Genomic DNA, 13,769 nt, shown 5'->3' with positions numbered 1-13,769 from the left:
AATACAGAACACTAATATGAATACAAATAATCCAAAGACACGTTTACTTAGATGGCAAAATCACTAACCTTCTGGATTTAAGGCTCTTAAATTTCTTGTTTTCTCAGCATTATATGGTCGTACTTGTATCTGATGAGGCAAATGGCTATCATGGTATTTTTCAAAATACATTTCATTTACTGCCATATCAAAAGTTGGTATCACTTCCTGAGGATAACTCACCAACTGACGATACAAATCTCTATCAAACTGACACAGATGAGCACAATTTATATTTAGAAAAGGTTCTTCTAAAGTATAAATCTGAAAATACAAGGGTTTCCACAATGCTTATAAAAAATACAAAAACAAATGTCAGTACTTTAAATTATATAATAATAAACTGTAAGTTGCATTCGAATTTGATAGTATTCTCTTATGCATTTTGTTGCGAGTTTATACTCTAATCGATTAGGTTAACTTCCTTATTCTTTATAATCCTACTGGCTTCGCCATTTATGTTGTGACTTTTTCTTTCTTATATTCGTTCTAATGTTAACTATCCTTTCGACTCCGGCATTTATGCCATTGCCCTTTTTTATCTTATTTGCTATTTCTTTACTTAATTAGTTGTTTACCTTTTATCTACCCTTTCTTAACTAACCCAGTAGTCTATCTTTCTTAAGTTCAAAACTCGTCCAACACTGTACCTTAGTTATACAATTTATCCCTTATGATTTAAACACTACAATCAAATATTCTCTCCTTCAGTACTTTGCAGTCCTATTGGCCTCTCTATGTCCTAAACAAACAATCTGAAGAAGTTCACTCTATAAGTATTAACACATTTATATTTATACTGCGCCAGCTAATACCAGGGTAGAAAGGATTCTTGTTCAGGGTGACCCTTTCAGAGAGTTAATGATGAAGCATAAATTAATCTCCCCTCCCTTTTCTTTCTTACAGTCGCGGCTTACTTATTGCATTCGTACTCATGGGTTTATCCCGCTTGGTTCGTTGTTATTTTTATGAGTGGTAGTTTTGAATTCATATAATATAGGCAGATCAGGCAAGTACATGAATGAAACAATTTAATGAGCTTTAAGGTGATACACTATAATACATTCAAAACAGGATAATATGGTTGCACTCAACTCAGATCAAAACTTCTAATTAACTTGTACTTATCACATATACTAAATCTTAATAACCTTAAATGCAATCATAAAGTAAAATTCATAGATTATCATTAAGCCATTTGGATACACGTGTTAGCCACGTGTATCCGAATCCAGATACACGTGGCTAACACGTGAAACACGTTCATGTGGTAGACAGTGAACACATCAGCACAATTACTCTTTTAGTTTAACATAATCTTATATCTATTCGGCCTCTTGGGCAAACAATTCTTAACACACTGTCTCGGACAAGTATCTAGTTGTAGGCTACTCTTACGGTTCTTTAAGTTCAGTCCAATTTAAATGTTCACACAGGAAATTCACTCTCTTCTTACAACTGGAATTAGTATTTCAAAAATCTACATTACCATTTCTGTCCTTGAACTCTTAAAACTTGTTCCCACCTTGTCTAATCATCAAGGTCTTCAAATATAATCGCTTTGGAGGATATCTTCTAGATCTGTACGAGTAGAATCTCCGAGGGAAACTTGGGAAGTGGCACGGTAACTTCGCCTTGAATGGACGGCTCAATTTAGTCCCTCCGTCGTACGACAACATCACAGCTATCCTAGAACACAGACATAGCTTGGCCCAATACGAACGCTACGACGGACAAACTAAGTGCCTTCTGCGACTGGTCAGGGACTTCCCTCCTACGACGAGCAGGACCACTCCGAGAGATCAGGAATCCAGGAAGAAAAAAGATAAGAGGCCTCGAATCTTCATGCAAGGCCTTTTTGTTCAATTTTCTCCTCTCGGTAAATCTCGATATTTGCGATACGCGCCAACTCGGTCACGTGTGTCCACATCAATCTCATTAGCTCCCTCTATTATTTTTTTCCGCACGTGTATCTGCCTCCTATTCTTGGAAGATGCTTAGGTTTCCCCTTTCCAGTACTTTCATAATGCAGGACGGTAAAAGTGACCCTTGAACCCTGACTCACAGGCTTTACTATTTCAGTGCAAGAGGCTGGTTTTTTTACAAATGGATTTCTATTATCAGGCCCACACTTAATACAGATTATATTTAAACTCTTTATACAATTTTATACAATTCCCTAAACTTTATCCTGACTTGTATTCACAAACAACTTATTTTTCTATTGCCAACGTTCCATGTTCTCTGCCTGAGTAGAATTAATGTTGTGACCTGAATATTTTAATATAAACTTTTTTAATGCTTATTCAGGACACAACAATTTGCATAAGAGAATACTATCAAATATAGGAAAATGTAATATATGTGAACTTTTTGATTAATGTATCCTCGCACAATCAGATACAGCATGTAAGTTTTTATTTTATTTTATTTTTTTTAAATAGTTTAAAAAGTTAAATAAGCTTATTAGGTAAGCTCCTTTCATATACTGTCTCCTGGGTTCTTCAACTGAGTTGACAGCTTGTTTTTTTTTTCTTCTGGAAACCCATCATGCCTTTATTTCATATATAAAATTGTGTCTGGCATAGAGAGCTTCTTACCAAGCCATTATATGGTCTTCAGTCCTTTGAAATGGGTAAATGGTTTCTTTTTTATCATTGTGTGTGAGTGTGTCATGTTGAATGGTTTCTTCTCTCTCTCTCTTTGGGTTTCAATGCTGGGATACTCTTACAGCTCTGTGATTTCATCCATGCTATCCCTACCACACATTAATAACTTTCTCTCAGTGGCCACAATTCATATTCATAGTTGCTGTTCACACTCTTCCTCTTCTTCATTCCCCCAAACCTGCAATACTTCAGTGATTCAATTTTAAAGATCTTCCATAGCTATTGTCTCTAGACAGTGATCTCCTTATCATTCTCTGGTGGAGTGAAAGTAATCTAGAATGATAACAGAGGATAACTGCAATGTTACCAAAACAAATTTATCTTATTTCTCATAAGAAACTGTGTAGAGAAGCTGCCATACACAGTTCAGCTCAAACTTATTAAAGTAACTGCTTGTCCTCCTCTTTTGTTCTTTCTAACTCTGCTCATAGTAACAGCTTCACTGTACTGTTTTCTTCAAGCACTATGGCCTTTGACAAACCAAAAATCAACAGATTCCATTTTTCTCTTTAACTCAGCGGTCTTAACACAGACCCCAAAGATTTTAAATTGACTATAACTTTTTAACAATACGTGGCAATGAGTCATGCCTCAGTATAACTTCCCCTCCCATAACCTGCTACTCGATGCCCCAAACAACAGGCTGTTGCGCACAAGCAAGTTTAAGTTTAGCAAGCAAAATATGTGCGTCTCGATCACATAATTCCAAGGTGCCCCGACTGTGCAATTACAGAAAATGAAAATTTTTAGTTAGTGATATCACTGGAATTTCAAGGCTGAATGTTTATTATTGTATTAGCTTCTTATAATGTATATGTTCCTTTTGTAAGCCAAAGTGCCTAAAAAATACTGATTTACTTAGTTCGTTCATTATATAAGCTAGGAAGAGTATATTTTTGTTGAAAATAAAGATGTTTAATTAGTTAAGTATTTTTTGGGTAATAAAAATTTAATTTTGTTGATCTGTGTTTTTATTCTGTAAAATTACAGGAACAATACATACATACATAGTTTATTCACAATATGATACAATGTGAAAAGGGAAAAGAGATTTATATTAAAAATTAAATATTGCAAATTATGGTCTTCCAAGTCTCTATCTTGAGCAATACTTAAACAATACGTAAACTAATATTGATTAAAAAGATATGGATTTCTATAATATACTATATTATTTGGGTGGGTCTTTGGGACCCCACCTTACCACTTTTGTTACATTTTCCCACTTTACCAGTGCTGGGTTAACTATGTGCCCAAATATGGTACTGCCAAAATAGCCCTGCCAGTTCAACTTAGCACATTAATAACCTTTCCACTATTTAACCACCCAACCGACTCTGACATGTATACACACCACATTTGTCATGAATACAAAATGTGTATTAAAATTGTAATACCATTGACATTATATTGAAATATCATAGATACAAAGTATATCAGGAGTGATATATATTTCATCCAATAGAGCATAGATAAAAATACTACCACAATATAGATATTTATGAATGTTTTTTGGCAGTAGTAGTTGTTTGCTGCCTATTGTAAAATTATCTTTCTGCTTATTGGAGGCCTGAATTCATTTGAAACGGTTCCATGTTTGATCTCTAAAGTAGGATTCCCACATTATCAATCAACTCCCATGATACTAATGTGCTGAAAACTCACCCACAAGAGGTTGTAAACATTTCGTTGGTGAGAGAGTGTCATAAAAATAGAATGATAACAAAATCTATTACTGTTTTTTTTTTTTTTGAACAACAACTAAACTTGTCATGACAAAATGCTATAGCACTTTGTTATCATATTATATGGAATTGATAACTTTTCACAAGTACTGATAATACCTGATGAAATAAAAAAAGAATTATCAATTCATTTATTATTTGTAATAATTTATCTTTACAGAATAGTGAGGTTAAAATCATTTGATAAAAATCTTAACTTTGTGACTCTTACCTCTTCCAATTTCTGTTGATAAAATGGTTGATCAAGGTTAATATTATCTGTACGTTCATCCATTTCAACATCATGTTCCACAAAATTTAAAATAAACTGTTTAAATTTCTCCTTGCAATCATTGACAATTACATCAGTTCCCCAAATCACCAACTGTGGGCCTGCCAAAGAGTCACTGGTTACTGCTCCTCCAACCAAATCTGACGGCTCCTAAACAAACAATTCATTATAAAACTGAAAGAATAAAACTGAAGAATAAGACAGGATATAATTTTAAAAAATGGATAATTTGACTAATCATTTAAACTATAAAAGCATAATAACAGCTTACATCAACAGTTCCGACGTTAACCTGACGTAATTTTCTTTCACTTCGAATATCAGTTCGATGCCGGATTGGTGTACCTCGTCTGAAATCAAATTGCAAAAATAAAGCCTAATCTTAAAAATATTCTAATTTAAAATGCAACAATATTTTTTTTTAATCTGTATACTAAATAAGCTTGAGCATTCATAGCAGTGTGAAAAATATGAATATACATTAAGTGTCACTTAATTTTATTATTCTGACTTAATGTCTAATCTTCACTTACTTGTAGTGCACCCTGTTCAGTATCTACCTGGATACTGAATGGATGAAAATGATCTGGCAATTCATTTATTTAGCTGAATAAATTGCATTCTTATTGTCTTAAATCACAATGTAAAATGATTGTACAACATGACAGAATTTCATGCCAGCTGCCATGTCGCCTGGTTAAACAAAGCTCCCGTTTTCATCAGGGAACCAGGGTGAACAGCAAAAAAAGTCAGCTACTGGAACAAATCTCAGAACATGTCCCAACTCAGCATCAACAGAGATCAAGACGACCACCATCAACATAAGAAAATTCACTGAAAAAGAAATGGAACTAGCAGAAGAATTAAATAAGTACCAGATCAACATAATAGGTGTTAACAAAACAAAGAAGACAAAAACAGGTGAGATCTTTCTAAACAACAAATACAAGATGTTATATTCAAGAAATAACAATCAGGAAAAAGAAGTAGCTATAATATTAAATACTAAATATGAGGATAATCTTTTTGAACGGCAGGCAACATGAAGTAGAGTGATGTGGGCTAATATCAGAATGGGGAACTGAACAAGGAGACTTATTTGTGTTTATTCTGGAATAAATATTACAAATAAGCTGTGACTTCCTGACTATTATTAGTGTCTATGCCCCAGAGGAAGGAAGAGAGGAAGATAGTAATGCCTTTTATTCAGATTTACAAAAAATAAAAGATAACATAAACACAAATGATTATCTATTAATAATGAGAGATTTTAACGCCAGAGTAGAGAACATTCCACTAAGTACAAATATAAGAACAAATGGTGAAACAATGTGCATTAAAAATGGATATAGACTTAGTGGTTTTTCTGCATATAATAGCTTATAAATTACTAAAAAAATTTTTTTCAAGCATAAAGATTTCCATAAATTCACTTGGAAATAAAGAAACCTAAAAAGTATAAACAGACTATAGACAAACAGCTAATACGATACTAGATAGCCAGATATTTAGAAGTGCAGAAATATAATCTGATCATTATCTCTTACAAGGAAAATTAAGAATACTTCAAAGATGGTTTAAAATTAACAAATCAGTGCTAAGAGCTCCAGAAATCTCTTAGAGTTCAACTCATGGATGATAAAAGTATCGACCTTATTTGCAAAGAATAAATGGAAGAACTAGAGGAAATTAAAGAAAATGATGATATACAGATAGAATGGAATAATTTTAAAAATGTGTTAATAAATGAAGCAACAGAATGTTTTGGAACAAAAAGTAAATGGAAAAGGAGAAAGGAATAAGAAATTGGGATGAAAACATTGAAGCAATAATCAAAGATAAGAAAGAAGCATATAAACAATGAATAAACACAAAATCACTAGAAGCAAAAATTAATTATAAATACAAAAGAACAATAGCAAAAAAACATGTCAAAAAAATACAGAAAAAATGGGATAACTTCATAACAAAACTGGAAAGATCTCACAGACCAAATACATACAAAATTCTAAGGAATATGAATAAGGAGGTAAAATAAAAAGTGAAACTTGAAATAATCAAAGAGAAAACCGGGACTTCTAAAATTTATGACAAGACAGTAACGAATCAAAAAAGGACATAATGCTTACTACTGACTATATAATGGAAGAAATAACATTACAAAATCTCCGACAAGCAATACAGCAAAGCAGATCAGGAAAATTCCCTGGAGAATATGGAATGACATGTTGTACCATCATTTTGCATTTTGGTCAACAAAGCTAGTATGGTAGGAAGTCAACTGAATAAATTCATATGGAATAAGAGAGAAATTAGTCAGAACACTAAATTAGCTATATACAAGACAGTGTTCAAACCAGTTTTAACTTATGGATCTGAGAGCTGAGTCAGAAGTAAAACACTTGACCAAAGACTAGAGACTGCAGATATGAGAGTGCTGAGAAAGATTAGAGGCGTGAACAAATGGCATCAATGGCAATATCATATTAAAAACGAGGATATTAGGAAAGAAATTGACATTGTCAGCATCCAGGAATGTGTTAGCAGAGCTAATCTCAGGTGGTATGGTCACTTAAACAGAATGGGCGAGGAAAGATTAGTAAAACACGTGTTCTCTGCCAGGTTGGCAGGAAAACGACACAGAGGAAGACCAAGATATAGGTGAATTGATACAGTACAAAGTGCTTTAGATGACAGAAATATAAGATCTGATAATGTTGGAGTCTTGACAAGTAACAGACTGATTTGGCAGAAAATTGTAGATAGAAAGTGAGTAACGATGTAAATTTTTCATGTTGTACTATCATATCCTATATGATAGCACTATAGGATATGATAGTACTACATGTCAAGGATGCCCAATGTCACCACTGTCATTTAATATCTATATAGATGAATTAGTAAAGAAATGGAAGGAAAATATAAAACCAGCATTTAAACTCATGGATCCTGGAACTATACTCAATACCCCTTTTGTTTGCAGACGACCAAATAATCATAGCAAGAAGTGAAGATGAACTCCAAAAATCAATATATACCTTAAACATAAGTGAAAAAAAAAAAAAAGAATACAAATATATCAACAGACAAAACAAAAATCATGGCTTTCATAAAGGGCCATTTCCAGTCAGAAGTAAAATCATGATTGAAAATAAAATTTTAGAACAAATTAACTGCTGCAAATACCTTGAATGTGCTGTAACAAATACAAAAGAAGCTGACATTGATATCAAAATTTAAATTTTCTAAAGGTAATGGAATGATCGATAATATTTTCAAACCTAGAGAAGAATAAGAGTTTATAAGGTTTTAGCAAGATCTTCTCTACTGTACAGAAGTGAATTATGGACTATAAAAACTGCAGAAGAAAAAAAGAACAAAAACTGGAGAAATAAAATTTCTACGAAGCATAACAGACTATATTCTCTGGGACAAAAGAAGAAGCACAAAAATATGTAAAGAACTAAAAATAGACTCAGTATTGAACAAAGTATATGAATATCAAAAAAAGCGAACTGAACTAGAATTGGCAGTTAAAGACTACCCAAAAAAAAAAAAAAAAAAATACTCCAATACCACCCAGTTGGAGGATACAGAAGTCAGGGATGACCAAGGAAAAGATGAAAAGAGACCAGAACAGCAACTGGGCCTAAATCACTGAAAGGATGATGATGATGAATAAATTCCTACAAATTAAAAAAATGTTCAAAAGAGTCAGTTCTTTATCAAGGATTTTCTCAAAATATAAAACTTCTTATTAACTTTCCTGGAGTATGCAGTGTTTCCTTAATTACCATATATTGTTCCATTAATTTCATTCATCCTCACTGGAGTATAAATAGTCTTACCTCTGACAATTTTATTATAACAAGCCCAAATTATAAATTCTTTGATAGAGAAAAACAGTTTCTTTTACTGCTTTATAAACACTGTATCAAAGTAGAGTCTCTTCATTAAAGACACTTTACAGTTTCAGATTTCACTACTCACATGTTTGTCCGTGTGGTTAGCCTAGTGGCTATGCGCTTCGCAACCATATGCCTGGGGAAGAAGTGTCCTAGGTTCGATTCCCGTCGGTGACGTGAGGAGCTGAAGGATCTCCCTCAGCCATAGCCAAGTTAGTCAGTCTTGGGCGTGGACAGCAGGGTTTTTTCCCCAGTTTATTCTGGGGTTTTTCATCCCGCAAAGCAGGCAAACTGGCCTTGAGAACTCAACACTACAGGCCATAGGATACACCGGGGCATAAGGCTGACCACCTTATCCTGTAAACGGAGTGAGGTCCGATGATCAATGGACCCTCGACACCGCAAGGTAAAAGAGGGTATAAGGAAGATGATGATGATGATGATGACATGTTTGAAGAAAATTAATTAATAATCACAGGTTTCCTGGAGAACAGAAGACAAAACTTTTCATCTAGCATTTCTTCGAATAGTGAAATAAAACAACTACTTAATATTTTCTTTTATTTACTATTCATATGTTGACAGTCTCACCTTTTTCAGTCAAAGGACTCACCTTGTTAAGATTCCCTTTGCAGAATCTTCTATTAATATATTCTGACTGTCAAGTTTTCTAAGTACTTCTTAAATCAAGATTCTCTGGTCTTTTGTTTTTTCATTACCCTGGTACTGAACTCTCTCTGTCTGTCAGTCAATCCATCTTCTCAGTGAGCATGCACACTTGTTCCATTAAGTGGCAATTGAGAAGTTAGTAATAGCTGACATGTTATTGTTGTTAGTGAAAAGATAATGTCTTTATGATAAATGATATCATAATACTTAACAATTGTGAATTACAATAAAGAACCACTGAAATTATTGCAAGTATATGATATCTGGTAAATAAAATCAATCTCACATACTGTACATTTTATTTTAACATAAATATTCATTTCTTATCAGACACATCACAAGTGTCAATTATACATGGTTATAAACCAAAACTTATAGAATACAAACATAGAGGAAACAATTGTAAAAAAGTTTAAGAATTAAAAATTATGACCATTTTTACAGTAGAAACCAGAAACACTGCTTTGGGATCATACCATGGCAATAGTTATGTCTGGTTCCCCCAGTAAGCAACATGGTAGTTTCACTGTGAGATGAGAGTCATTAACACTTAGGGGTCTATCTAGCATTTTGTCCAAGTAGGAAAGTACAGATTTGTAGTGGCAATACGTGCCAGACCTATTAATGAAAACACACAAGAGCACAGGAAGGTGGGGAAAGCAGGACCAGGAACTATATATTGCACTTTTCTAGCCAATTAGTAATCTAATACACACACGTCAAATGCTGAGCCTTTTAGTCTCTTGCCAAGAACAAAACTTCTGCCCTACCATGTTTCAACCTCTTCCTCATCCAGATAATTCAACGGTAACATACCCAATAATAAATTTAGCTTAATCCTTTATCCAAGTGTAAGCAAACAAAGTTTGCACATGAAGTCTCTTCAGGACTGAGGCAACTCTTGGTAAAGGTGGACTAAGCTCTCATCACTTGTCTTAGTATCTCCCATAATCAGTGGTGGCAGGTGAAATTTTAAGTGATTTAAATTGATTACTGATTTGGAAAAAAATAATTATTTTTTTTTAAAATTTTGTATAGGCAGCACCGCCACTTAAAATTTCACCGGCCCCCACTGCCCATAATGCAAAGCACATCTCCTTGCGGACATGTATAATGATATGCATTAAGGAAAAGGCCACTACCTAGACCGGTTTCAACATTTATTGAAGTCTCGTCAGTGGGAGCCAAACAAGAGGTGGTGATACTAAGGCAGAAGTAACAGAGAAGTCATATTTACCTATAGGAGTTGCCAAAAGGTGTCTCACCTTATTATTAAATTACTCTGGATTTAGAGAAAGATGTTGGAAGTTTTTTCCCACTTGGTTAGACTATAATAAATTTAGTTTAATCCTTTATCCAAGTGTAAGCAAACAAAGTTTGCACCTGAAGTATCTTCAGGACTGAGGCAACTCGTGGTAAAAGTGGACTAAACTCTCATCACTTGCCTTAGTATCTTCCATAATGCAAAGCGCATCTCCTTGCAGACATGTATAATGCTATGCATTAAGGGAAGGGCCACTACCCAGACTGGTTTCGACCTTTATTGAGGCCTCATCAGCGGGAGCCACACCCAGAGGGGGTGATATAGGTAAATATGACTTCTCTATTACTTCCACCTTAGTATCACCATCTCTGGGTCTGGCTCCCACTGACAAGACCTCAATAAAGGTCAAAACAGGTCTGGGTAGTGGCCCTTCCCTTAATTCATATCATTATACATGTCCGCAAGTAGATGTACTTTGATTTATGGGAGATACTAAGGCAAGTGATGAGAGCTGAATCCACTTTTACCACGAGTTGCTTCAGTCCTGAAGATACTTCAGGTGCAATGTTTGCTTACACTTGGATAAAGGATTAAACTAAATTTATTATAGTCTAAGTGGAAAAAAAAAACTTCCAGTAACATATCCTGTAGAAAGCATACCTCTTCGCATCAATCTTTTCCTACACCTTTTGTTTAGATGACCAAAGCAAATCCCCATCCACTATTCACTACAGATCACCTAACAGATGCCTTCTCTGATCTTTCATCAGATATTAGAAAAATACTCAACCTTGATACTAAAAAGACTTCTACCCAAGATGATACTTCTCTAGTTGTACTGAAAACTTGTGCTCAAGAATTAACACTCGTCTTGTTAATGATGTTTCATTTGGCATCTATCCAGTGGTAAGGAAAAAAAGCCTTTATTCAGCTTTTCCATAAAGAGAAAAAGAGAGAGAAATAAAAAGTTAGCCACCAAATTTTAATCCCATTGCCCTCAACGTTAGTACTCTCTAAAGTAATGAAGAAGGCAATCAACAACCAGATTCTTCACTACCTTGAAAGCCATCAGTTAATCAGGTCATCAATATTATGTATTCTGCCTTTCTCATTCTACAAGATATCTCCTCACTACACTCACCCATCTCTGGACAAAGGAGATAGAAGAGTTTGGAGAATCTCATATAGCATGGTTGCTCTTGATATTTCCAAAGCATTTAGTCAAGTCTGGTAATGAGACCCTCTGCAAAGCTACCATTTTATTGTCTCTCTGCTGCTCTTTGTGATTGGTCATTCACTGCATGCCATGGTGGACAGTTTCCTCTGTTCAGACTTTTCCATCAACACTACTGCATCCCAGGGCTCTATGCTTTCACTCATCCTCTTCCTCCTACATATAAATGACCTTTCACTAACATTAAATCCTATCCACTGTTTCACCAATTTCAATACACCATTTCCCCTTATTCATTCACAGAGCCTTGCAATCCTCAAATGATTTAACCTTCAAGATGTTCTATGACCAATACCTTCAAACACTGCTCTCCTCACCACTCTCAAGTAGGGTGAATATAATCTAGAGAATTTCAATGCTCCAAAACACAATCTTCTCATTTCTTGGTAGAATGATCTTTCTCCTTATTTCTGATAATATTCCAATTTGCTATTTAGGATCAGTTTTTCTTTCTCTAGCTGACTTTCACATATAACTTATCATGGCATAATCATATTATATCTGCAGTCTCCAAAAAATTTAATATTATTTTTCATTCAAAATAATGCTTCTTTCTTAAAATCAAATCTCTTAAAATAATAATTCTTTCTCCGGATCAATAAATGCCAGATGTAGCTCCCGTTGTGTCTCTTGAAACTATTCCATCATCTGCCGTAACCCAAAGATAGCATCTGTTGTTGATCTACCAAGCATGAAGCCAAATTGTTCCTTTGCAATCTCCACCTCCTTCCTCAATCTTCCATAAAGAACCCTTTCTAGGATTTTCATTGTGTGGGACAACTTTATTCCTCTGTAATTTTTACAGTCTTGTGCATCCCCTTTACCCTTGTAGATGGGAACAAGAGTACTCTCCCTCCATTGCTCAGGTATATTTTCCTGTTGGCAAACTTTCATGAACGGGTCTCACAGCAGGTCAATTCCCTCTTCCCCCAGTGCCTTCCATGCCTCCACCGGAATCCTGTCAGGGCCCACTGATTTTCCATTCCTCATCCTCTTCACGGCCTCCGTCACTTCCACTCTACTGATGTTCTGCGCCATCTCCTCAGAAGGCTGCCCATCTTCTCTGTGAGTCCTTGCATTTTCCTCATTCAAAAGTCCTTCAAAGTATATTCTCCATCTGTTTCTTATGTCAACATCTCTCCATAATACTCTTCCTTCAGCATCTTTGATCTGCCTCACATGTAAGATGTCCTTTGTTGCTTTATTTCTACATTTCGCTAGTTGGTAAATTTTTCTCTGTTCTTCCTTTGTTTCTAATTGATCATACAGATCTTGATATGCATGGCATTCGCCTATGCCACAACTCTCTTGGCTTCTTGCTTTCTCTCTCTGTACACCTCTCTGTCCTCTTCCACTCTTGATTCATCCCACTTCTGCTTTGCCTTCCTCTTAGTTGTCACTGCCACTTGTGCATTATTATTCCACCACCAACCCTCCTTCTGCTCTCTAATCTTTCCAGATGTCTCACCAAGCACCTCCACTGCACAGCTCAGGATTACTTTTGAATTATGTTTCCACCAATCTTGTACACTTTCCAGTCCATCCGAAATCCTCTCTAACACCCTCTCCCTAAAACGATTCCTCACACTCTTTTCTTTTAAGCGAAACCACTTAATTGTCTTCATCCCATGGCTTCCAGAGGTTCTTATCTTCGATCTTATTTTAAAGTCTGCACACAGCAGTCGGTGTTGCTGTGCCACTTGATCTGTTGGAATTACTTTACAATTTGTCACAACCTTAAATGTTTTCTTCTAGTCAAAATGTAGTCAATTTGTGATCTGTTGTTACCACTCCTAAATGTTATCAAATGTTCTTCCCTCTTGTAGAAAAACAAGTTCACAATTGCCAGATCACACGCTACTGCAAAGTCCACAACCCTCTCTCCTTCCTGGTTCATCATTCCCACTCCGTGGCCACCACGAACCCTTTCACAGTCTCTATTCTGTCTCCCTATGTGTCCGTTCAAGTCTACT

At 35.1% G+C, this 13,769-nt stretch overlaps 1 protein-coding gene across 3 annotated transcripts in view; it reads right to left on the bottom strand.

The window, feature by feature from the left end:
• Positions 1-13,769, bottom strand: part of dpa (disc proliferation abnormal) — a 238,270-nt gene that overhangs the window by 156,147 nt on the left and 68,354 nt on the right. For all 3 annotated transcript variants that reach the window (XM_090398134.1, XM_090398132.1, XM_090398133.1), the window contains exons 6-8: positions 4,996-5,074; positions 4,665-4,874; positions 69-303 (exon numbers count right to left, since the gene is read on the bottom strand). In XM_090398134.1, the coding sequence (XP_090254260.1) occupies positions 69-303; positions 4,665-4,874; positions 4,996-5,074 (524 nt within the window). The remainder of the gene's footprint in view (positions 1-68; positions 304-4,664; positions 4,875-4,995; positions 5,075-13,769) is intronic.

This window comes from Typopeltis vanoorti, chromosome 9 (assembly GCF_054136105.1).
Source record: "Typopeltis vanoorti isolate ZY-2024b chromosome 9, IOZ_Tvanoo_1.0, whole genome shotgun sequence".
NCBI classification, from domain to species: domain Eukaryota; kingdom Metazoa; phylum Arthropoda; class Arachnida; order Uropygi; family Thelyphonidae; genus Typopeltis; species Typopeltis vanoorti.
Note: the sequence above shows the minus strand (reverse complement) of the source record. Positions and strands in the feature narration are given on the sequence as shown.